At 47.1% G+C, this 17,485-nt stretch overlaps 1 protein-coding gene across 5 annotated transcripts in view; it reads right to left on the reverse strand.

Annotated features, from left to right (window-relative positions):
- The window catches only part of LOC105025374 (adhesion G-protein coupled receptor D2), an 86,305-nt gene that overhangs the window by 24,328 nt on the left and 44,492 nt on the right, over window positions 1-17,485 (reverse strand). For all 5 annotated transcript variants that reach the window (XM_020048833.3, XM_020048831.3, XM_020048834.3 and 2 more), the window contains one exon: window positions 15,951-16,146. In XM_020048833.3, the coding sequence (XP_019904392.2) occupies window positions 15,951-16,146 (196 nt within the window). The remainder of the gene's footprint in view (window positions 1-15,950; window positions 16,147-17,485) is intronic.

The following is a 17,485-nucleotide window of genomic DNA, read 5'->3' on the forward strand; positions in this document are numbered from 1 at the left end:
CCCAAATTTTGTACTCCAAAATGTGCACATTTTCATGACACTTTCCAATGTGTCAAAAGTCCTATTTAATGTCAAGGTTGTCGGTATCTCACATCCTTTATCTTGACTAATCAATTCTAAACCAACCAATCATAATGATTGAAGAGCGACTCTAATGCACCTGACTAACAAATGGAGGGGGTGGAGTCACTGGGAGCTGAGACAGAGCAGTGACACATAACATATGGAGCTAAATGTATAGAGCAGAGTTTTATAGATCAGACATTTATCCATATTCTACATGCCAGAGAGGTGTGTTTGCTCCACATACAGTAGCATATTTCTATGCCCGTTCCAAAAGGCGTGGCTTATGTAACACCCGCAATCAATGACAAATGTACTGATCAAGCAGGAGTTTCAATATGGCCAACTACTGTTTCAGGACCCTCTTTCATCCATCAGTAAAGAACACAATCCCTAACATGTACACGTTTTCATGGCTCCACAACATACCATCCTGCTGAATGGCCCCCAGGACACTAAAATCTTCAATGCCCGATAAACTATGTTATGGGGGCAACGCATGCACGGCTTCAAGTCCAAATGCATCACACAGAACCGCATGCTAAGTGAAACTGAAACAGTAGTAGCCTTTGAACAGAACATGCTAACTGCAATAAATAGAACACTGTGAATGCAATAAAGATACTGCGCAATATTACACAGCAATGAAATGCAGTAATTCCTGCAAATTCATTGCACTCCCCCGCAAACAATCACAAACCGTTACATTTAGGTCTTTCAGCAGACACTGTTATCCACAGCAGTGAGGGCATATCCTGTTATTTTACTTTTACTGCCCCCCTCCCCCCAGGATCCGATCTGAAGAGGCTGCCAGCTTCTCTCTCACGGGTGTCACAGCCTCAAAGTGGCCCTCCGTGTCAGCATCAATCTCCCATTGAGGAAGGTGGGCCGGCTTCCACCAGAACTCATTTTGCGCGTCGCGCTCAAATCGCTCCCCATCAGGAATATCTTCATCTATCTCTGTCTCATCTACATCGAGAAAGGAGAGGGTGTGGAGGCAGTCCAGGGGAGAAAGGTCAGACTTCACTTCACAGGAGTCGGGGGGGGGGGGGCAGGCTCCGGGACGGATCAGTCGGGGAGGACGGAGAGTTTATCCGGTGCTCCAAGGTGGACGACAGTCGTATCAACGGATGGATTCTGTGAGTTTAACTTCCTCATGGTCCAGCGCACACACACGTCAACGCACACCATGTTTCTGCTTGTTTTCACAACACTTTCTTTGTAACTTTTGCATTCATTAAAATCTAGGTATCTGCTGGGCCTAAATTACACCATAATCTTAGTTCCTGAAACATAACCTACAAACCGATGAGAAAGGGACATTGAAAAGAAGTCTTTCAAAATATTTTCCTCAGTGGGAAGCCAACAACAGGATTTTGAAAAGGCAGAATTTCACCATGCTTTATGTTTCACATGATGTCAGGACATTTTGGTGAAAAGGTCTGGTACACTTTGGGAAACCAGGAAACACACACATTGGACTCCACAAATCATATTTACATTAAAATAGGACTCAGTCATTACAAAGGTTTTAGAACCGTCGCCTAGGAATCGCCAACACAACAGTCAGCTCGATGGAAAGCTGGGAGCTGTGCGCAAACACACACACTTTCGTTTTCCTGGTTTTTCTATCCATAAGGGGATTTCTGGTCCTCACTAGTACAGTAAAACAAGGCCGGCGACACACAGCCGTTTGGCAGAGGTAAACAGCTTTTAATAGCATGAAAGGAGGTTTAGTTTGTTTGGGACCGTCTGTTGGTGTCTTGGCGTGTCTCTTCAGAGCCCGTAGTTGACAGCTGATATCTGGCTGTTACAAAGCGCCTGGCTCGGCCCCGGAGACCTGCGCTGGTTTCTACCAGCCATTTCCCTTCTTCCATCTCCCGCTTCTTTTCTCGCTTTTTTCCCCCCTCTTTCCTTTTTTTTTGTGCGCACAGAGTATTCCCTCAGATCGCAGCGCGGTCGCCTGCATCGTCTGTGGCATAGAGCCAGCCAGCTCGGGCCGTTCGCATCAAAGTCCGGACTGGAGGCCATGTTCTGTTTGAAAGGTTAGCCAATCTGTGCCAGAGTAAGTTGGATGTGGCGAGGATCAGCAGTGGCAGCACACAGGCCAACTTGAGATGCCTTTGGACACAAGTGTATTTGTACGTGTGTGTGTACAGAGTGTGTGTATGTGTGTGTGTACAGTATGTGTGTACGCTGTTTGAAGAGGAGGCGGGCGCTGAGGTTAAATATTCTGCAGCAAAGATTGTGGAACAGGCTAACCGTTAGCTTGCGGCTTAGGTAGTTAGCGCCTGCTAAATGGTCGGGGTCTTCAGAGGTCATCGACAACGCTTAGCTTGATCCCACCAACAAACACCGACGACTGTCCTCAAGGGACGTCAGAGGAGCAACGCTTGACACGGCGTAGTTTTTAAACCAACCTGATCTGGCACAGAATGAGATAGTATTCACACATCGACTTCAAAGGCTCCTCAAGAAATACTATTCATTTCATAAACAATCTGTGTGGTATTTTCCAGTAAGAATTCACGGAAAAAAAAGTCTACTGCGAAGGGGACAAATCTCAAATGAACACTTGAAGTTGGAGGCAGGATTTGTCAGGAAGTTTTAACTGTGCGCAGGGCCTTTCCTCCAATCCAAGGATCCTCTCTGCTGGCCTCCCCACTCCTCTTCTAGTCAGAGTGTGAGAGAAGCCAGACGCAGCAGGATAATCACCCCCTAATAAGAGGGAATATTTAAAGCAGCCGCGCACACAGACACACACATGCAGGCACACACACGACCCCCACACAAACAGGCACACCCACCACACACACACACACCACACATAGACACACACCCACACACACTCACCCACACACAATGCAGGCACACACACAACCCCCACACAGACAGGCACACCCGCACACACAGACAGACACACACACCCACATACCACACACACCCACATACATGCAGGCGGGCACGCACACACATGCGCACTCGTGCACACTCACACCGGACGCTTTCTCGGTCTCTCTCATTCCTTCCCATCATTTTATTTATACATCACTGTACATGACCACGAGATATTGATGACTTCATAACAAATCAATGAACAGGCTGGAAAGCTGCAGCCTTAGCGGGCCAGTACATTGGGTGTTTGGTTTGGAGAGGCCTGTGGGCCGAGCCGTTGATGGGCCCAGGGTCGTGGTTGGCCCCAAAGCCCCGGACCGTGCAGGCAGCACCAAGCAAAGGCAAAAAATAAAAATATGAAAATGGCTCCTCCAAAAGTCTTCCTTGGACTGGAAGCTTACGTTTCATCAGACAAACTAACACAGCATGCTTTAGTATCATCAGACAAACTAACACAGCGTGCTTTAGTATCATCAGACAAACTAACATAGCGTGCTTTAGTATCATCAGACTTCGGGGAATTGTTCGTAAAACGTGCGGCGAATGGGTTTCATGCAGCCCGCAGCTGTGCAAGTGCATACAGCACCATTGCCCAGACATGGAAACCCAAACTGAGAGATACTGGATACTACAGGTCTGTGTCAGGCTGATCTCAGAACAGTTGTAGAGTGTCCCAAGCTAAAGGTTGGGGAGCATGCTGGGCTAAAGGATGGGGAGTGTGCTGGGCTAAAGGTAGGGGAGCGTGCTGGGCTAAAGGTTGAGGAGCGTGCTGGGCTAAAGGTTGGGGAGCGTGCTGGGCTAAAGCTTGGGGAGCGTGCTGGGCTAAAGGTTGGGGAGCGTGCTGGGCTAAAGGTTGGGGAGCGTGCTGGGCTAAAGGTTGGGGAGCGTGCTGGGCAAAAGGTTGGGGACCATGTCGGGTTAAAGGTTGGGGAGCGTGCTGGGCTAAAGGTTGGGGACCATGTCGGGCTAAAGGTTGGGAGCGTACTGGGCTAAAGTTTGGGGAGTGTCCAGGCTCCCACATCCCCTCCTCTCCCACATCTGCTCCTCTCTCCCTATCCTCTCCCACATCCCCTCCTCTCTCCCCTTCCTGTCCCTATCCCCTCCTATCTCCCCATCCTCTCCCACATCCCCTCCTCTCTCCCACATCCGCTCCTATCTCCGCATCCTCTCCCACATCCCCTCCTCTCTCCCCATCCTCTCCCACATCCCCTCCTCTCTCCCACATCCCCTCCTCCCTCCCACATCCCCTCCTCTCTCCCACATCCGCTCCTCTCTCCCACATCCCCTCCTCTCTCCCACATCCCTCCTCTCTCCCACATCCCCTCCTATCTCCCCATCCTCTCCCACATTCCCTCCTCTCTCCCACATCCCCTCCTCTCTCCCCATCCTCTCCCACATCCCCTCCTCTCTCCCACATCCCCTCCTATCTCCGCATCCTCTCCCACATCCCCTCCTCTCTCCCACATCCCCTCCTCTCTCCCCATCCTCTCCCACATCCCCTCCTCTCTCCCACATCCCCTCCTCTCTCCCACATCCCCTCCTCTCTCCCTTGTCTCTTCTCAGTCTCTACCATTAGCAGCACAATTACATTTAGAAACATTGTGAATATGTGTAAAAGTGATGGGGGGGTTGTGAGCGCGTACATGCGCAGGCTGGGCCGGGTTGTGGTGGAACGAGTGAACAGTGTGTGTATGTGTGAACAAGGGACCCTGTGTATACTAATGATATCCCACACCTGCGCATCTGCTGCCATTTTTAATTAACCCTCCAAGGAGTCTTGTCTGGAGGAATCAAAAGCTCTGTCCCCAGTGCAGCTGTAGAAACAACATCACTCCACTTGGTCAGAAACAACCAGGAGAGGGAAGATGAAGAGGCAGACAGGAGGAACCCGGACCGCTGACCCCAGACTGTCTCAGTCACCTCCCAACAAGCATCCAGTCTCTCCTCATGTTCTCTCCTCTTCGTGTCCTTTCCTTCACTCTTACTCATTTCTTCTCGACTTATGGCCTTTCTTCCTCATGTCTTCTCTTCATACCTTCTCATGTCCTCCTCACTCCTCATGGTCTCTCCTCATGTCCTCTCCATCCTCTTGCCCTCATGGTTTCTCTTCTCCTGATGTCATCACCTCCTCCTCTACTCACATCCTCCTCCCCTCTCCTCTTTTCCTATCCTGATGTCCTGACATTCTCTCCCCTTGTCCTCCCCGCCTCTCACCTCCTCCTTGTGCTCTCCTCTCCAGAATTGGCAGCCTGGGTCCGGCTGCTCCTCCTTTTCATTTCACCAGGAGCGGCGATAGGAGAACAGGCAATAGGTTTAGCAGCCACGGCGACTGATTTACGACAGGGGGATGACCTCTGGGGCCCTAACACTGGGACGGGTGACTGGCTCTCAACGGTAAGCCACTGGCACTTGACAAAGTACCCGGAGCAGAATGAATTTACTTCTCTTTTCCTCAATCATCAACAGCCACTGCCCTGACCCCCATCCTGACTGCTATAACAAGATCTCCCATCTCGGGAGGCTGAAAAATTTACTGTCACATCTACTTTTCAATGAGCTCAAGTGAGCACTTCTTTCACCTTCAGTGGAGCAGGTGCAGCGCGCACACACACACACATACACACACACACACACACACACACACTCTCTCTCTCTCTCTCTGGGGAAGGAGGTCAGCCGGGACAAGAGAAGATTCTCCCTGGATCCAGCAGACATCTGCATCCTGCACATCAGAAGTCAATCTCCCTAATCTGATCACCGACTGTGTTTTCTGGAAACCCATCTGTGTTTGCCTTCGTCAACCAGATGACAAGTTACATTTAATAACCCTGGCGTGTTTTACATGCCACCAATAAATCTGAAACGCACTTCCCCTCGTCTAGCCGGCGGCCAGAGTGCAGTGCTACACCACAGCACGCCACTGCGCACTGGAGTGCGTTAGGTCAACATCTCAACCAGCACTAATACCCGGTTAAAGCTTGCTGAAGGGTGGTCGCGGCTATGCTATCGTTTTGTCTGTTTTTTCCCCACACAGTTCTGAACAAAAGGATCACAGCACCTCGTAACAAATCCCAACACACGCATGCAAACTGTTTGTAATTGATCAAAATTGAGGATTTACATTTGACCGTTCTCCGCTGAGCACACGGGTCTGTTGTCTTCACTACGCTGTCAGACGAGACGCAGTGCGTTATAATTGAAAATAAAGAAACCATTAAAAGGCCTTCAATAAGCCACCGTCACATTGATCATGCTATAAAAGCTGATCTCTGGGGAGACGTGGCCAGGCAGGAACGGGGAGGTTCTCGCCTTGGGCAGGCTGGGGAGAGAGGGGAGTGAGAGGAGAGGAGAGAGAAAGGAGGGATAGGGAGACAGGAGGGAGAGCAAAGGAAAGCCTGGAAAAGAAAGGTAGACAAATGAGTGGGAGACAGAGAGAGGAAGTGGGAGGTGAAGGGGAGGAGTATTCAGACCTGACACAGCAGTGACCCCCCCCCCCAGACACCATGACACTGTGATTCATACCGGAACACAATTACATCGTCATTAGTAGCAGCTCATCACACCACCAAAAACCTGCTAGTGCCCACAGTCTCCCACCCGCCAAGAGAGTACAGTCTCCCACCCGCCAAGAGAGTACAGTCTCCCACCCGCCAAGTGAGTACAGTCTCCCACCCGCCAAGAGAGTACAGTCTCCCACCCGCCAAGTGAGTACAGTCTCCCACCCGCCAAGAGAGTACAGTCTCCCACCCGCCAAGTGAGTACAGTCTCCCACCCGCCAAGAGAGTACAGTCTCCCACCCGCCAAGTGAGTACAGTCTCCCACCCGCCAAGTGAGTACAGTCTCCCACCCGCCAAGTGAGTACAGTACCACACCACCAGGCAACCGATTTGGTTCAACTTTTCAGGTGATACACGCAGAACATTCCTGTAAATCAGATTCCATGTTGTGTGTATCACCTGAACAGGTATGTTTTCTTTGTAGAAAATTACAAAAATCTCAAAGTACAGCACGCAAACGGACAAGATTTATAATCCAAGATTTTTTACAATAAGAATAAATGAAGAAAAAAAAAGAGAGGAAAATTTCAACTGTTTCTTTAACTTTCAATTCTCGTAAGCATCCGTGCTTCACAGCCCCCTAGCTATTGCCTTTCTCAATCTGTCCCTGGAGAAGCAGGAGTTATGGTGCCTGTCCATTGAAGAGAATGGGATGTTATTCCCTGTCAGCCTCAGTCGCTTCGCCATCCTCCCCGGCCTGATCTACGGCCCCGCTGCCTGGGAAAGAAGTGTCTTGATGCGCCATTGGTTTAGAGTGCTGTCACCTCGTCGCTACGCTATACCTGCACCCCCACCACCCCCACCCCCCCCGACCCCACAACCCACCTCCTCCTCCGAGCCTCCGCATCTCCCAGAGGCCCGAACAAGCGGCGAGGCAGCGGGGCGGGGCGGGAGGTCAGTCCCAGCGGAGGGGTAATGGAGGAGGCACAACACTGTTCCCTGAGTGACGCCGTTGATTAGGGCCAAAAACAGGGTTAAAGACGGGGGGCACGCGGAGAGGGTTGTCTGGATTTTAAGGAGGACTGCTCTGTCAATCGGTGTCAGTGGGGGGTCCCCCTGAGGCTTTTACTTGTTCAGGTCAAGGTTCACTAGCTAGCTAGAGCGACGCTGTCTTGAGTAACTATTACTGTTTGTAGTGCTTCAAGCAAACTCTTTTAAAATACACACAGTCTGACCATTAAAAACTTTACAAAATATTTATCAGGTCATTTTTCGCTGTTTGACTTGGAATTTGTATTTCTAGTTTCATTTTTGTATTTCTAGGCCAGTGGGCCTACAAAAAAAAACATTCTAATTTTTATTGTGATCTTTAATGTATCTACATTTTTCATCATAGAAGCAGACATAGCCTTTCTGAAGAAATTCGGCATAGCCCCAAATTATGGAGTGCATAATATAAAAGAAATATACAGTACAAACACAGACTAATATCCAGACTATAATGTAAATAAAAAATTCAAAGCAGTACGAAAGCAATTTGAATTAATGAAGCAACAACCCTTTGAAAACAAGAATGAGTCAAATGTACACAGTCAGAACATTAGGAGGTCATCTAGTGGTTTGCTGGTCGTCCCCTATTTTCTGGGAAGGCTGAGGGGAAAGATTGTATATCAGGAGAAAATACCAGCGCCAGGAGTGTTGTTCGGCAGAATGCAATAGTGAAGGCAATTGTGCCTTTAACGGATGGCCTCACAGCAACCACATCAAATCGTCTCACAGAAACCGAATACGTCACGTTTCGGCAATGTGGTTGAACTACCCCTTTAAGGCCACTTAAGACTGATTCTCTAGAGACGAATCCACGGTTACTCTGGGTCTCACTACTTGATGGAGGAAATGAATAAACAGATAAACATATGAATAGCAGAGAGGAGGAATGGGAGCCCACGCCGGTTGGCCATCCATCATATATCCTATTACCACACAGCGGGAGGCGTTTGCCTCACACACTCAGCCTCCTAAGCAGATACAAATTCAACTTTTCCCTCCAATTTGTTACAGCTGACAGCTTGCTGGTGTTGTTTCGTTGAATTATGAATAGATCTCTGTCCTCGACGTCGCCAAGCATGCTGTGTGCAGAACGGGCGGCGGGACAATTTTAGAAGCCGGCACACTTTGAAACAGTTGGGCGCATATGCATAAACCTTCACAATAAAAGCGCCCTAAGAGCCAGAAAATACGGTCGATATATCAGCCCCTGCTTTGTTCAGTGGCTGCGTGTGTGTTATGAATATGGAAAGCCAGGACACGCAACAACGTGCGAGTTACGTTTCCCTCGGAATGAATGATACAAGCCCGGGGGGGAGGATGAGGAATTCATAAACTGGAGAATGAGACAAGAGGAAGAGGTTGGTAAGAGAGAAAGATGAGGAAGCGAGACCTAGAGAGAGAGAGCGAGAAAGAGAAAAAAAAGAGACAGCGATTGAAAAGGAAGAAAGAATGTAAACACACATCAAACCAATAGCAGATTTGACTCCAGCCGTTTGTTTGGGTATTTACATATAGGCTACAATCAAGTCTTCAAAGCCTCTGTCCAAGTGACAAGGCCCTAATGCCACAGATCTACTCAGCAACAGCAAACAGCAGCGGAGCAAGCCTCCAGCTCAACGCCTGCAACCATCAAGGTCGCCTCCAGTTATTTGTCAAGACATGTGGATGGGGGCAGCGAATAAAGACACATAAATGGCTGTAATGAAGAGATGGCAGGAAGGAAGACAGAAAGGAAGAGAGTAAAAGGAAGTGATTTTAGTGTTGGCTGAACTTCTGGGGCCTGTTTAGTTTGACCAGATGTAGAATTAGTACACATCACTTTGCATCAGCGAGACATTGACCATAAGCCTGCTTCTCACTGAAACTGGGTTGGCTGGTGTCTGTATTTCTGCCGGCATGATTACTGATGGAACGTCAATCCTTGAAGCAACGACGCATTCCTCAAAAAAATAGAAGCATCTACCTGGACAGCGAAGCCCAGCTGTTTTATTAATTGGAGTGAGTAACTGAAAACATAACGGTTCTTCCAAAGAACTGTTGAACGTGTTGCTGTGGGTTCAAGTTATCACCGGCGAAGAACTGCAGTGTTAGCGGACAATCGTGCTGCACAGAAATGAACTGACGCTGATCTGCAATTCCCAGTGAGTGTGATAGTGTAACTTCCAGTAAATAAATCTCACCAAAATACTGGACATATAACCGATTAAACTCACACAAGCCATGGATTACACCGGCTGTTCTCCAAATAATTACACCGTAACACCGTTAAATTATTCCCACATTCCTTAAAAACAAAGTTGTCCAATCAAGCACGATACCTAGAAGTTCCTCCAGTGTCCCTTTTGGTTTTATGACCTCAGCACAATCATCACCCCCCCCCGCCCCACACGGACACACCCGCCTGCATGGACCCAACCGAACAAGGTGAGCGGGCCACTCCGGACGAATGTGGAGGAAAGTAGGTGATGCTGTCAACATCTCTGGGGCACTGTGGAAGGCCTGCATCCTGCGGCGCGTCAGTGGATCGGGCTGGATGTTCGTGACAAGCTGCAGGCTGGAAAGGAGAGAAGGAAAGTTGGAGGGGTGTGTGTGTGTGTGTGTTGGGGGGGGGGGGGGGTTCCCAGCAGTTATAAGGAGGGAGATCTGCTGGTAAGATGTGGTTGCATGTGATGGGGACGAGACCCTTTATTTAGACGCACTGCTAGGCCCCTAATTGCTGCCGATGCTGAGGAACACATGTCGACAGAGAGGAGCGAGTCAGATGTCAGAGCAGACATGTGGTTTCTCCTCCTCCACCTCCTCTTACCCCTCATCCTCTTATTTCTCCTCCTCCAGGACAAGGGCCCATGGCCAGAGATGACAGACAGACTTGGGATCCCATCCTGGCAGGAAGCACACTGATATTTGGACTGACGGCACGGAGGCACTACAAGCTACAGCAGAAGCCCACTGGGTCATTCAGGAGTCAAGTTAACTTAACGTTAACTTACTTTATTCAAATTAGACAGAGACATATTGTTATGAAAGGAATAGCCTTTAATTTTCTCAGTTCCGTAACTTAACATCTAGTGGTTTTATAGTGGCTATAAGACACACCTTCTGAAAAGAAAGAACACAAAAAAGAGCAATTAAAATTAGAGAATAAAAGGAGAATATATCATCACTAGTTATATAGTTCTACAACCACTAGTTGTATTGTTCTTTAACCAATAGTTATATAGTTCTATAACCACTAGTTGTATTGTTCTTTAACCACTAGTTATATAGTTCTACAACCACTAGTTGTATTGTTCTTTAACCACTAGTTATATAGTTCTACAACCACTAGTTGTATTGTTCTTTAACCACTAGTTTTATAGTTCTACAACCACTAGTTGTATTGTTCTTTAACCACTAGTTATATAGTTCTATAACCACAGACCGTGTACAATATAAAGACACCCACAGTGGTGTACAATATAAAGACACCCACAGACCGTGTACAATATAAAGACACCCACAGACCGTGTACAATATAATGACACCCACAGACCGTGTACAATATAATGACACCCACAGACCGTGTACAATATAATGACACCCACAGACCGTGTACAATATACTGACACCCACAGACCGTGTACAATATAATGACACCCACAGACCGTGTACAATATAATGACACCCACAGACCGTGTACAATATAATGACACCCACAGACCGTGTACAATATAATGACACCCACAGACCGTGTACAATATAATGACACCCACAGACCGTGTACAATATACTGACACCCACAGACCGTGTACAATATAATGACACCCACAGACCGTGTACAATATAATGACACCCACAGACCGTGTACAATACAATGACACCCACAGACCGTGTACAATATAATGACACCCACAGACCGTGTACAATATACTGACACAGATCACAATCCACGATCTCACCCTGCCTTTCTGATCTCCATCCTCCCCTCCACTGGGTCATCTGGGAGTCAACCTGTTAACTTACTTCACATCACTTTAAAGTCTAATACTTTTCTCTTTAAAGGTTACTACATCTCTCTTTCACCCTCTCTCTCTCTCTCTCCCTCACCCTCTCTCTCTCCCTTACTCTCTCTCTCTCCCTCTCTCTCTCTCTCCCTCACCCTCTCTCTCTCCCTTACTCTCTCTCATCGTCTCTCCTCGTTCTTTCTGCCTGTCCCATCTATCTCCTCCTTTCACCCCCTCCCTGATCTCTATCCTCAATCACTCTGTGTAACTATTGCTCTTCTCTCATTCTGTCTCTCATTTCACTCTCTTTGCGATCCCTCTCCCTCCATGTACAACCTCTTCCTCTTCCGCACCTCCTTTTCTCCCACCCGCCCTCCTTCCTCCCTTCAACATTATCCAGTTCCCGTCCTGTCGGCCGTCCAAGAGGAGCGGACCGATCCGGCCGGTACACAACACCAACTGACTCTTCTTTTTAAAAAGATTGCCCTGTATTAAACACAAATATTCAGTCATCACTCACGGTGTGTTTGATTATGGGCAGACGAGCCGACCTCGTCTAGATGATTAGTAGCAGGGGTTTGTGAGTGCAGCAGGGGCTCAGATGAGTACTGCATCTGCATCCAGCACAGTACCAGCTCTGAGCCTGCCAGGCGCTCAATCACGCGGAGCCGGGTCCATTTGCATCCAGTTAGCGTCGATACGGGAGGTGGTTACGCCCAGGGAAATGAGCTGGATAATACCGACTAACGATCAGTACTTCTGTTTGCACTTCAGAGTGGGGGAAGAGGCCTGCTGTGGCATTGTAGGAGACAGCTAAGTTGGAAGATATTTAAGGAATTTTAAAGAGAACATTAAACATTAAAAAAAGTGACGAGGTGTCAACGACCTAGTTGCACAACGTGAGACAAGGAGGGATTGTTGTCTACTGAATTTAAAGAACAGATTCAATAAGACCTTTAAATCCTCATAAAGAAGGCCAGTGATTGTAGGATATATGTAATAACAACACAACAGACATTTAGTAAGACTGTGGATGATGTGCTAAACCACCCAGACACATGACAGATACAGTCACCCTTCTGAACTGAGCTGCATGAAAGAAAGAAAACTGCCCAGGGACCCTCAATGATTGAAAACCGTAACACAGAGTCCAGTGGCTGTGTAACAGTGTCCAGTGGCTGTGTAACAGTGTCCAGTGGCTGTGTAACAGTGTCCAGTGGCTGTGTAACAGAGCCCAGTGGCTGTGTAACAGAGTCCAGTGGCTGTGTAACAGAGTCCAGTGGCTGTGTAACAGAGTCCAGTGGCTGTGACGGTAAAACAGAGGATAGATCAACCACATTGTAGGTACTCTAACGTTACGACCTAAAAGAAGTGAAAACAGGAATGAGAAAAGGCACTAACCCACTACTGTAAAAAAAACATGTTAAAAGAAGGACTAAATGTAAAAGGTTAATGTCTGGGACAAATCCAAAATGAGAAATTACTGAGTGATCACCTCCTTATTTTCAAGCACGATGGTGGCTGCATTAATGTGAGGGAATGGTTGACATCAGCAAAGACTGGGCAGTTTTTCAAATGAAAAGAAACAGGATGCATAAGCCCAGGCAAAATCCTAGAGGAAAATCTGCTTCAGTCTGCTTTACATCAGACACCAGGAGAGACATTTACCTCTCAGCAGGACAATAACCAACAACACAAGGCCACATTTACTCTGGAGTTACTTATCAAGGAGACAGTGAATGTTCCTGACTGGCCAAGTTACACTGATGACTCAAATCAGATTTTAAATCAATACCAAGACATGAGAATTGCTGTCTGTCCATGATTCCCTTCACCTTAACAGAGGCTGAAGAATTTTGGAAAGAAAATTTGTACCTCCAAAGGTGTTTTTTTTTTTTTTTACCATAAAATGGTGAAACACACACACACACACACTATATTTTTATACCAATTTGAGTATTTAGTGGAGACTGATGGTAGTAAAAAAGTAATATGTTCCATGAATGGGTGTATATTATTAATTGATAATAATAAATGCAGCAGGAGCTGGTCACTGTGCTTTAACACACACACACACACACCTCTGCTATACACTGTACCAGGATCACTGCCTATGGTGTCATAAAGCCCCCGTTTTTTCCCTTGGCTTTGAAACTTTACTCTGGTGTGTGTGTTTGTGTTTGTCTTAGAGTTGACTGTTAGCGTGTGTGAAGAGACACTGACTCCGCTCGGAGACGAGGAAATAGGTTGAAGCTGTTCATTCAGGGGGATCTGGACAATGTTGAGGCCCTCTGGAAGAGCTGTCAGGTCTGAGTTGACCCTCTGCTCACAGCGTAACGCATTGCAGATTCACACGGCAAAACCACTGGCCCTGTTCAATCAAAGCCAGTAGGCAGATTTCTGGGGGTGAGACTAGCAGGAGGAGTGTGCTCTTGACAAAGATGGTTGGAGGAAAGTGAAGTCTTATTCAACATCACTTCCGGGCGGAGGACCCACGTGGTTGGTGAATAGGCTACATCAGCTTGTGGTTGTTGGATCCTTGGGGTTTCCGGCTGGGTGTTTTGTTAAAGCACTTTGTGACAACTGCGGATGTAAAAAGGCCTTTATGAAATACATTTGATTGATTGATCATGGGCTGGTCTTTCTGCTCTTGATAATAATTCATGACTTTCCTCAGAAAATAACACTAAGCAAATACATTGTTTCAGTCTCACATTAAGCCCTGATTGAAAATAGAGTACGGCTATAGTGTGGACCTGTTTATATATAAACATAGATATAACCTGCCTTAAAGGTTCTGTGGTAGGCCCAGGAGGACATCATTAGTTTTTTTCCTCACAATGAGGGATTTTAAGCCTAAATAAGCCTAAACTAGATTAAATGTAACATTCAATGCATCTATAGATTACTGATATTCCTTGTTCACATTGTCCTTCTCCTGATTTTAATAACATTTTGAGATGTAACTGAGGCTAATTCATCATTGGAGTGGAACTCTAGAAAAAGCTACACAGTAAAACAACCAAAGCGCAACCTTGCCCACAGTTATTCATAGCCCATCAAATGTAGAAGGGAATATAGTAGAGACCAATGCATGCAGCCAGACACAACATAGTGCATGTTATTTAAAAAAGAACACATTTAATAATAGGTTTTGTCTATAGCCTGAGGCCCACGCATCCCTCACAAAGAGAAACAACATCTTCTATGCGCCATTTTGCACAACCTTGGTGGAATTCTCTTCCGTCTAGCCTTGGCTGTAATCCTATCAACGCATTCTGTACACAACGTGTGTGAACAGGGAACAACCGACACATGACCGTCCATCCAAAATCTCCTTCTCTCCAAAATGCCCCCCCATTGCACACAAACCACTGGTTTACAAGATAAAAGAGGGACAATGGATTGTAGTCCGTTTAAACAGACGGAGCAATGCCTCGCCCCCCCCCACAGTGACCTGCTGTCGTTCACCTGAACCTCGTTCAGACTGACATTGGGGGGGATTTGTCTAAGGCCGGGGGGTGTTTCTTCTAGACAAGGTGAGATCACATTTTGAGACAGAACTCTGTCACAGACCTCCGAGATCGACGGTAGGTCGTGAAAGTAGGCTAAATGTAAACTCACGTTACTATGTCGCCACCATTGCTAAATACAGTTTGGGTTTATACTGTAATATTCGTCAATCCTATTTCATAGATAGCTTCTTGTCATGGGTGAAATGACCATGAACATGCGTGACTAATCTTTCGAACGTGTGGAAAAATCCTGATGAAGATTTTATTAGAATAAGTGTCTGCTTCTTAGTGTGCAGAATTAACAGGGAAGGACCCTCACCTATACTTGCTTGTCAAAAGGCCTCTAGGAAGAAATGTTCTTGGTTCAGAACAATCAGTGAAAGCTGTTTGTTTCCTTGTTTCTTACTGAATGTAATGACATTCATACAGGAAGTATTCAGATTCCCTCACTTTCTCCACATCTTCATAGATTGTTTTCCTCAGGGACAGAACGACATAGCTTTCATGTTTGCTGAAAATCTGCTTATTACTGTTTAGGAAGCTACACTTTAGTCGGTCACTTCAGAGTCACACTGTGTGGCAAGTCCAGAGGCAGACTTTTTATCCTAGGAAAACACAAATGAAACCCTGTCCCAGTGCAATGAATGAGTCTTGAATGGCAGAAGGAAACTGGAGATGTTCAATCAGTTCAAAGCCTTTTAGAAACAAGTCAACACTTTGGTCATCAATCCAAGCCTAGGCAGCAGCAGATATGCACCAAAACTCTATGGGTTGTGTGGGAGGAGCCGGCTGGGGACAAGGAGCGCCATTAGACAAAGGGATGACATGCTCTCCCCACCACAGAGTACTGAGGGAGAGGGAGAAAGAACGCTGAGGGACAGGGCCAGAGAATGCAGAAGGAGGTGAAGACTGAATCAAGGAGCAGCATGAGAGAGCTTGCCACTAACCTCTACTGGAGTTCTCCTCCAGGCATAGTGTGTGGTGGGGAGATGTTGGTTCGGGGAGCGAGCTGGGCTGGTATGAGGAGATCTTGTCCCCCTCCTCACCCGGGATGGACCCTCGGGGGCTCGTGGGTGGGGGAGTAGGGGTGCTGCTAGGCTTGTAGCTGGTCACAGAGCTGGAGGGTCGGGAAATGCCACAGTTCTGCAGGGAGAAACAACCAATAGAAAGGAAAAAAATACTCATCATAAGCAAAACAGAGTGCTGGGACAAAACAATAAGAAACACTCAATAAGCACCCTAACCCAAAAACAACATTAGAATTAAAAACTCCTAGCATCACAAACCTCTGAAGACTCAAAGGTAGGCCTGGAATATGCCGCTTCAACAACCCCATTCTACTCAGTGGGAATCTACAGGAAACATCGAAACAACATACACACTCACACAAAAACACGTTCGTGCGTACATGCACACAGAGCAGCTCATATACACCGGAATATACATTCACGCGCACAGAAACGCACACTCGCATACAAACACGTGCGCGCGCGCGCACACACACACAGGTATGCGAGTGAGTACCCACACACCACTTGCCCTCTGTTTCCCACATCGTGTCAGAACTTGAATTAAGATGAAAAAACTAATCCACTTCCAATTCATATCTATATTTCAGCTCTGTCACAGCCGCGGAACTCCAAGTATTGAGAAGGAATCATTTTTTATTCGGACGGTTCAACTGACAGTTTTATTTCACAAACCAATCTGGCAGCGTGTGTACGAGTGGCGGGTCGCGGGGGGTCACCAGGCACTTGGAGTGGGGCGAGCAGACACCATTGGTCAGGGCTGGTAAATAAATAGGTGAATGGGAGGGGGGGGGGGGCACCCCGGGGAGGTCTGTCGCAACCAGCTTACGGACAGCTGAGCAGCAACAAAAAGCAGGATAATTCCCTCAGTGAAGTGAAGGATCTGGTTAAAGTTACCGGACGCTTTTTAAACCAGCGTTGACTTGAACGCTTCTTGTGGAAGTGTCGAACGTCCCTCTGATGTGTATTCTCATAAACGGATGTGTTAATGACCGTGTTGAATGTGAAGCGGAGATGAACAGCGCGGGTCATTTTATTACGTGTCTCGCAATCATTTGGCATCAACGTTACGAAACATACATAGAAAAGGGCTTTGTATAAAACCTCTTTTATCTGTGTCATTCATCTTCCCGAGGCACCATTATACATTAAGGGCAGCCAAGAACCCTAGTCGTCCAATTCACCAGAAAGACAATACTGAAACCTATATTTTACAACGGGGGAAATATAGAGCATGTTCAGTCCTCCCGAGCCAAACGTTTCCCGTCTCCAGACAGACAGGTGGATACAGTATTTCAGCGGGATTTATGGGGCAAAAATAGCATTAGCTAAAAAACATCCGCTGCATTGGCAAACTGGATGGCGGACTTTGAGATTGTAAAATTGCCAGAGAGAGCACTAAAATCTCCAACCCCACCCCCCCCTTCCCGTAATGGTAACACAGCCGTGTGGTA

This window comes from Esox lucius, chromosome 8 (genome assembly GCF_011004845.1).
Source record: "Esox lucius isolate fEsoLuc1 chromosome 8, fEsoLuc1.pri, whole genome shotgun sequence".
Taxonomy (NCBI): domain Eukaryota; kingdom Metazoa; phylum Chordata; class Actinopteri; order Esociformes; family Esocidae; genus Esox; species Esox lucius.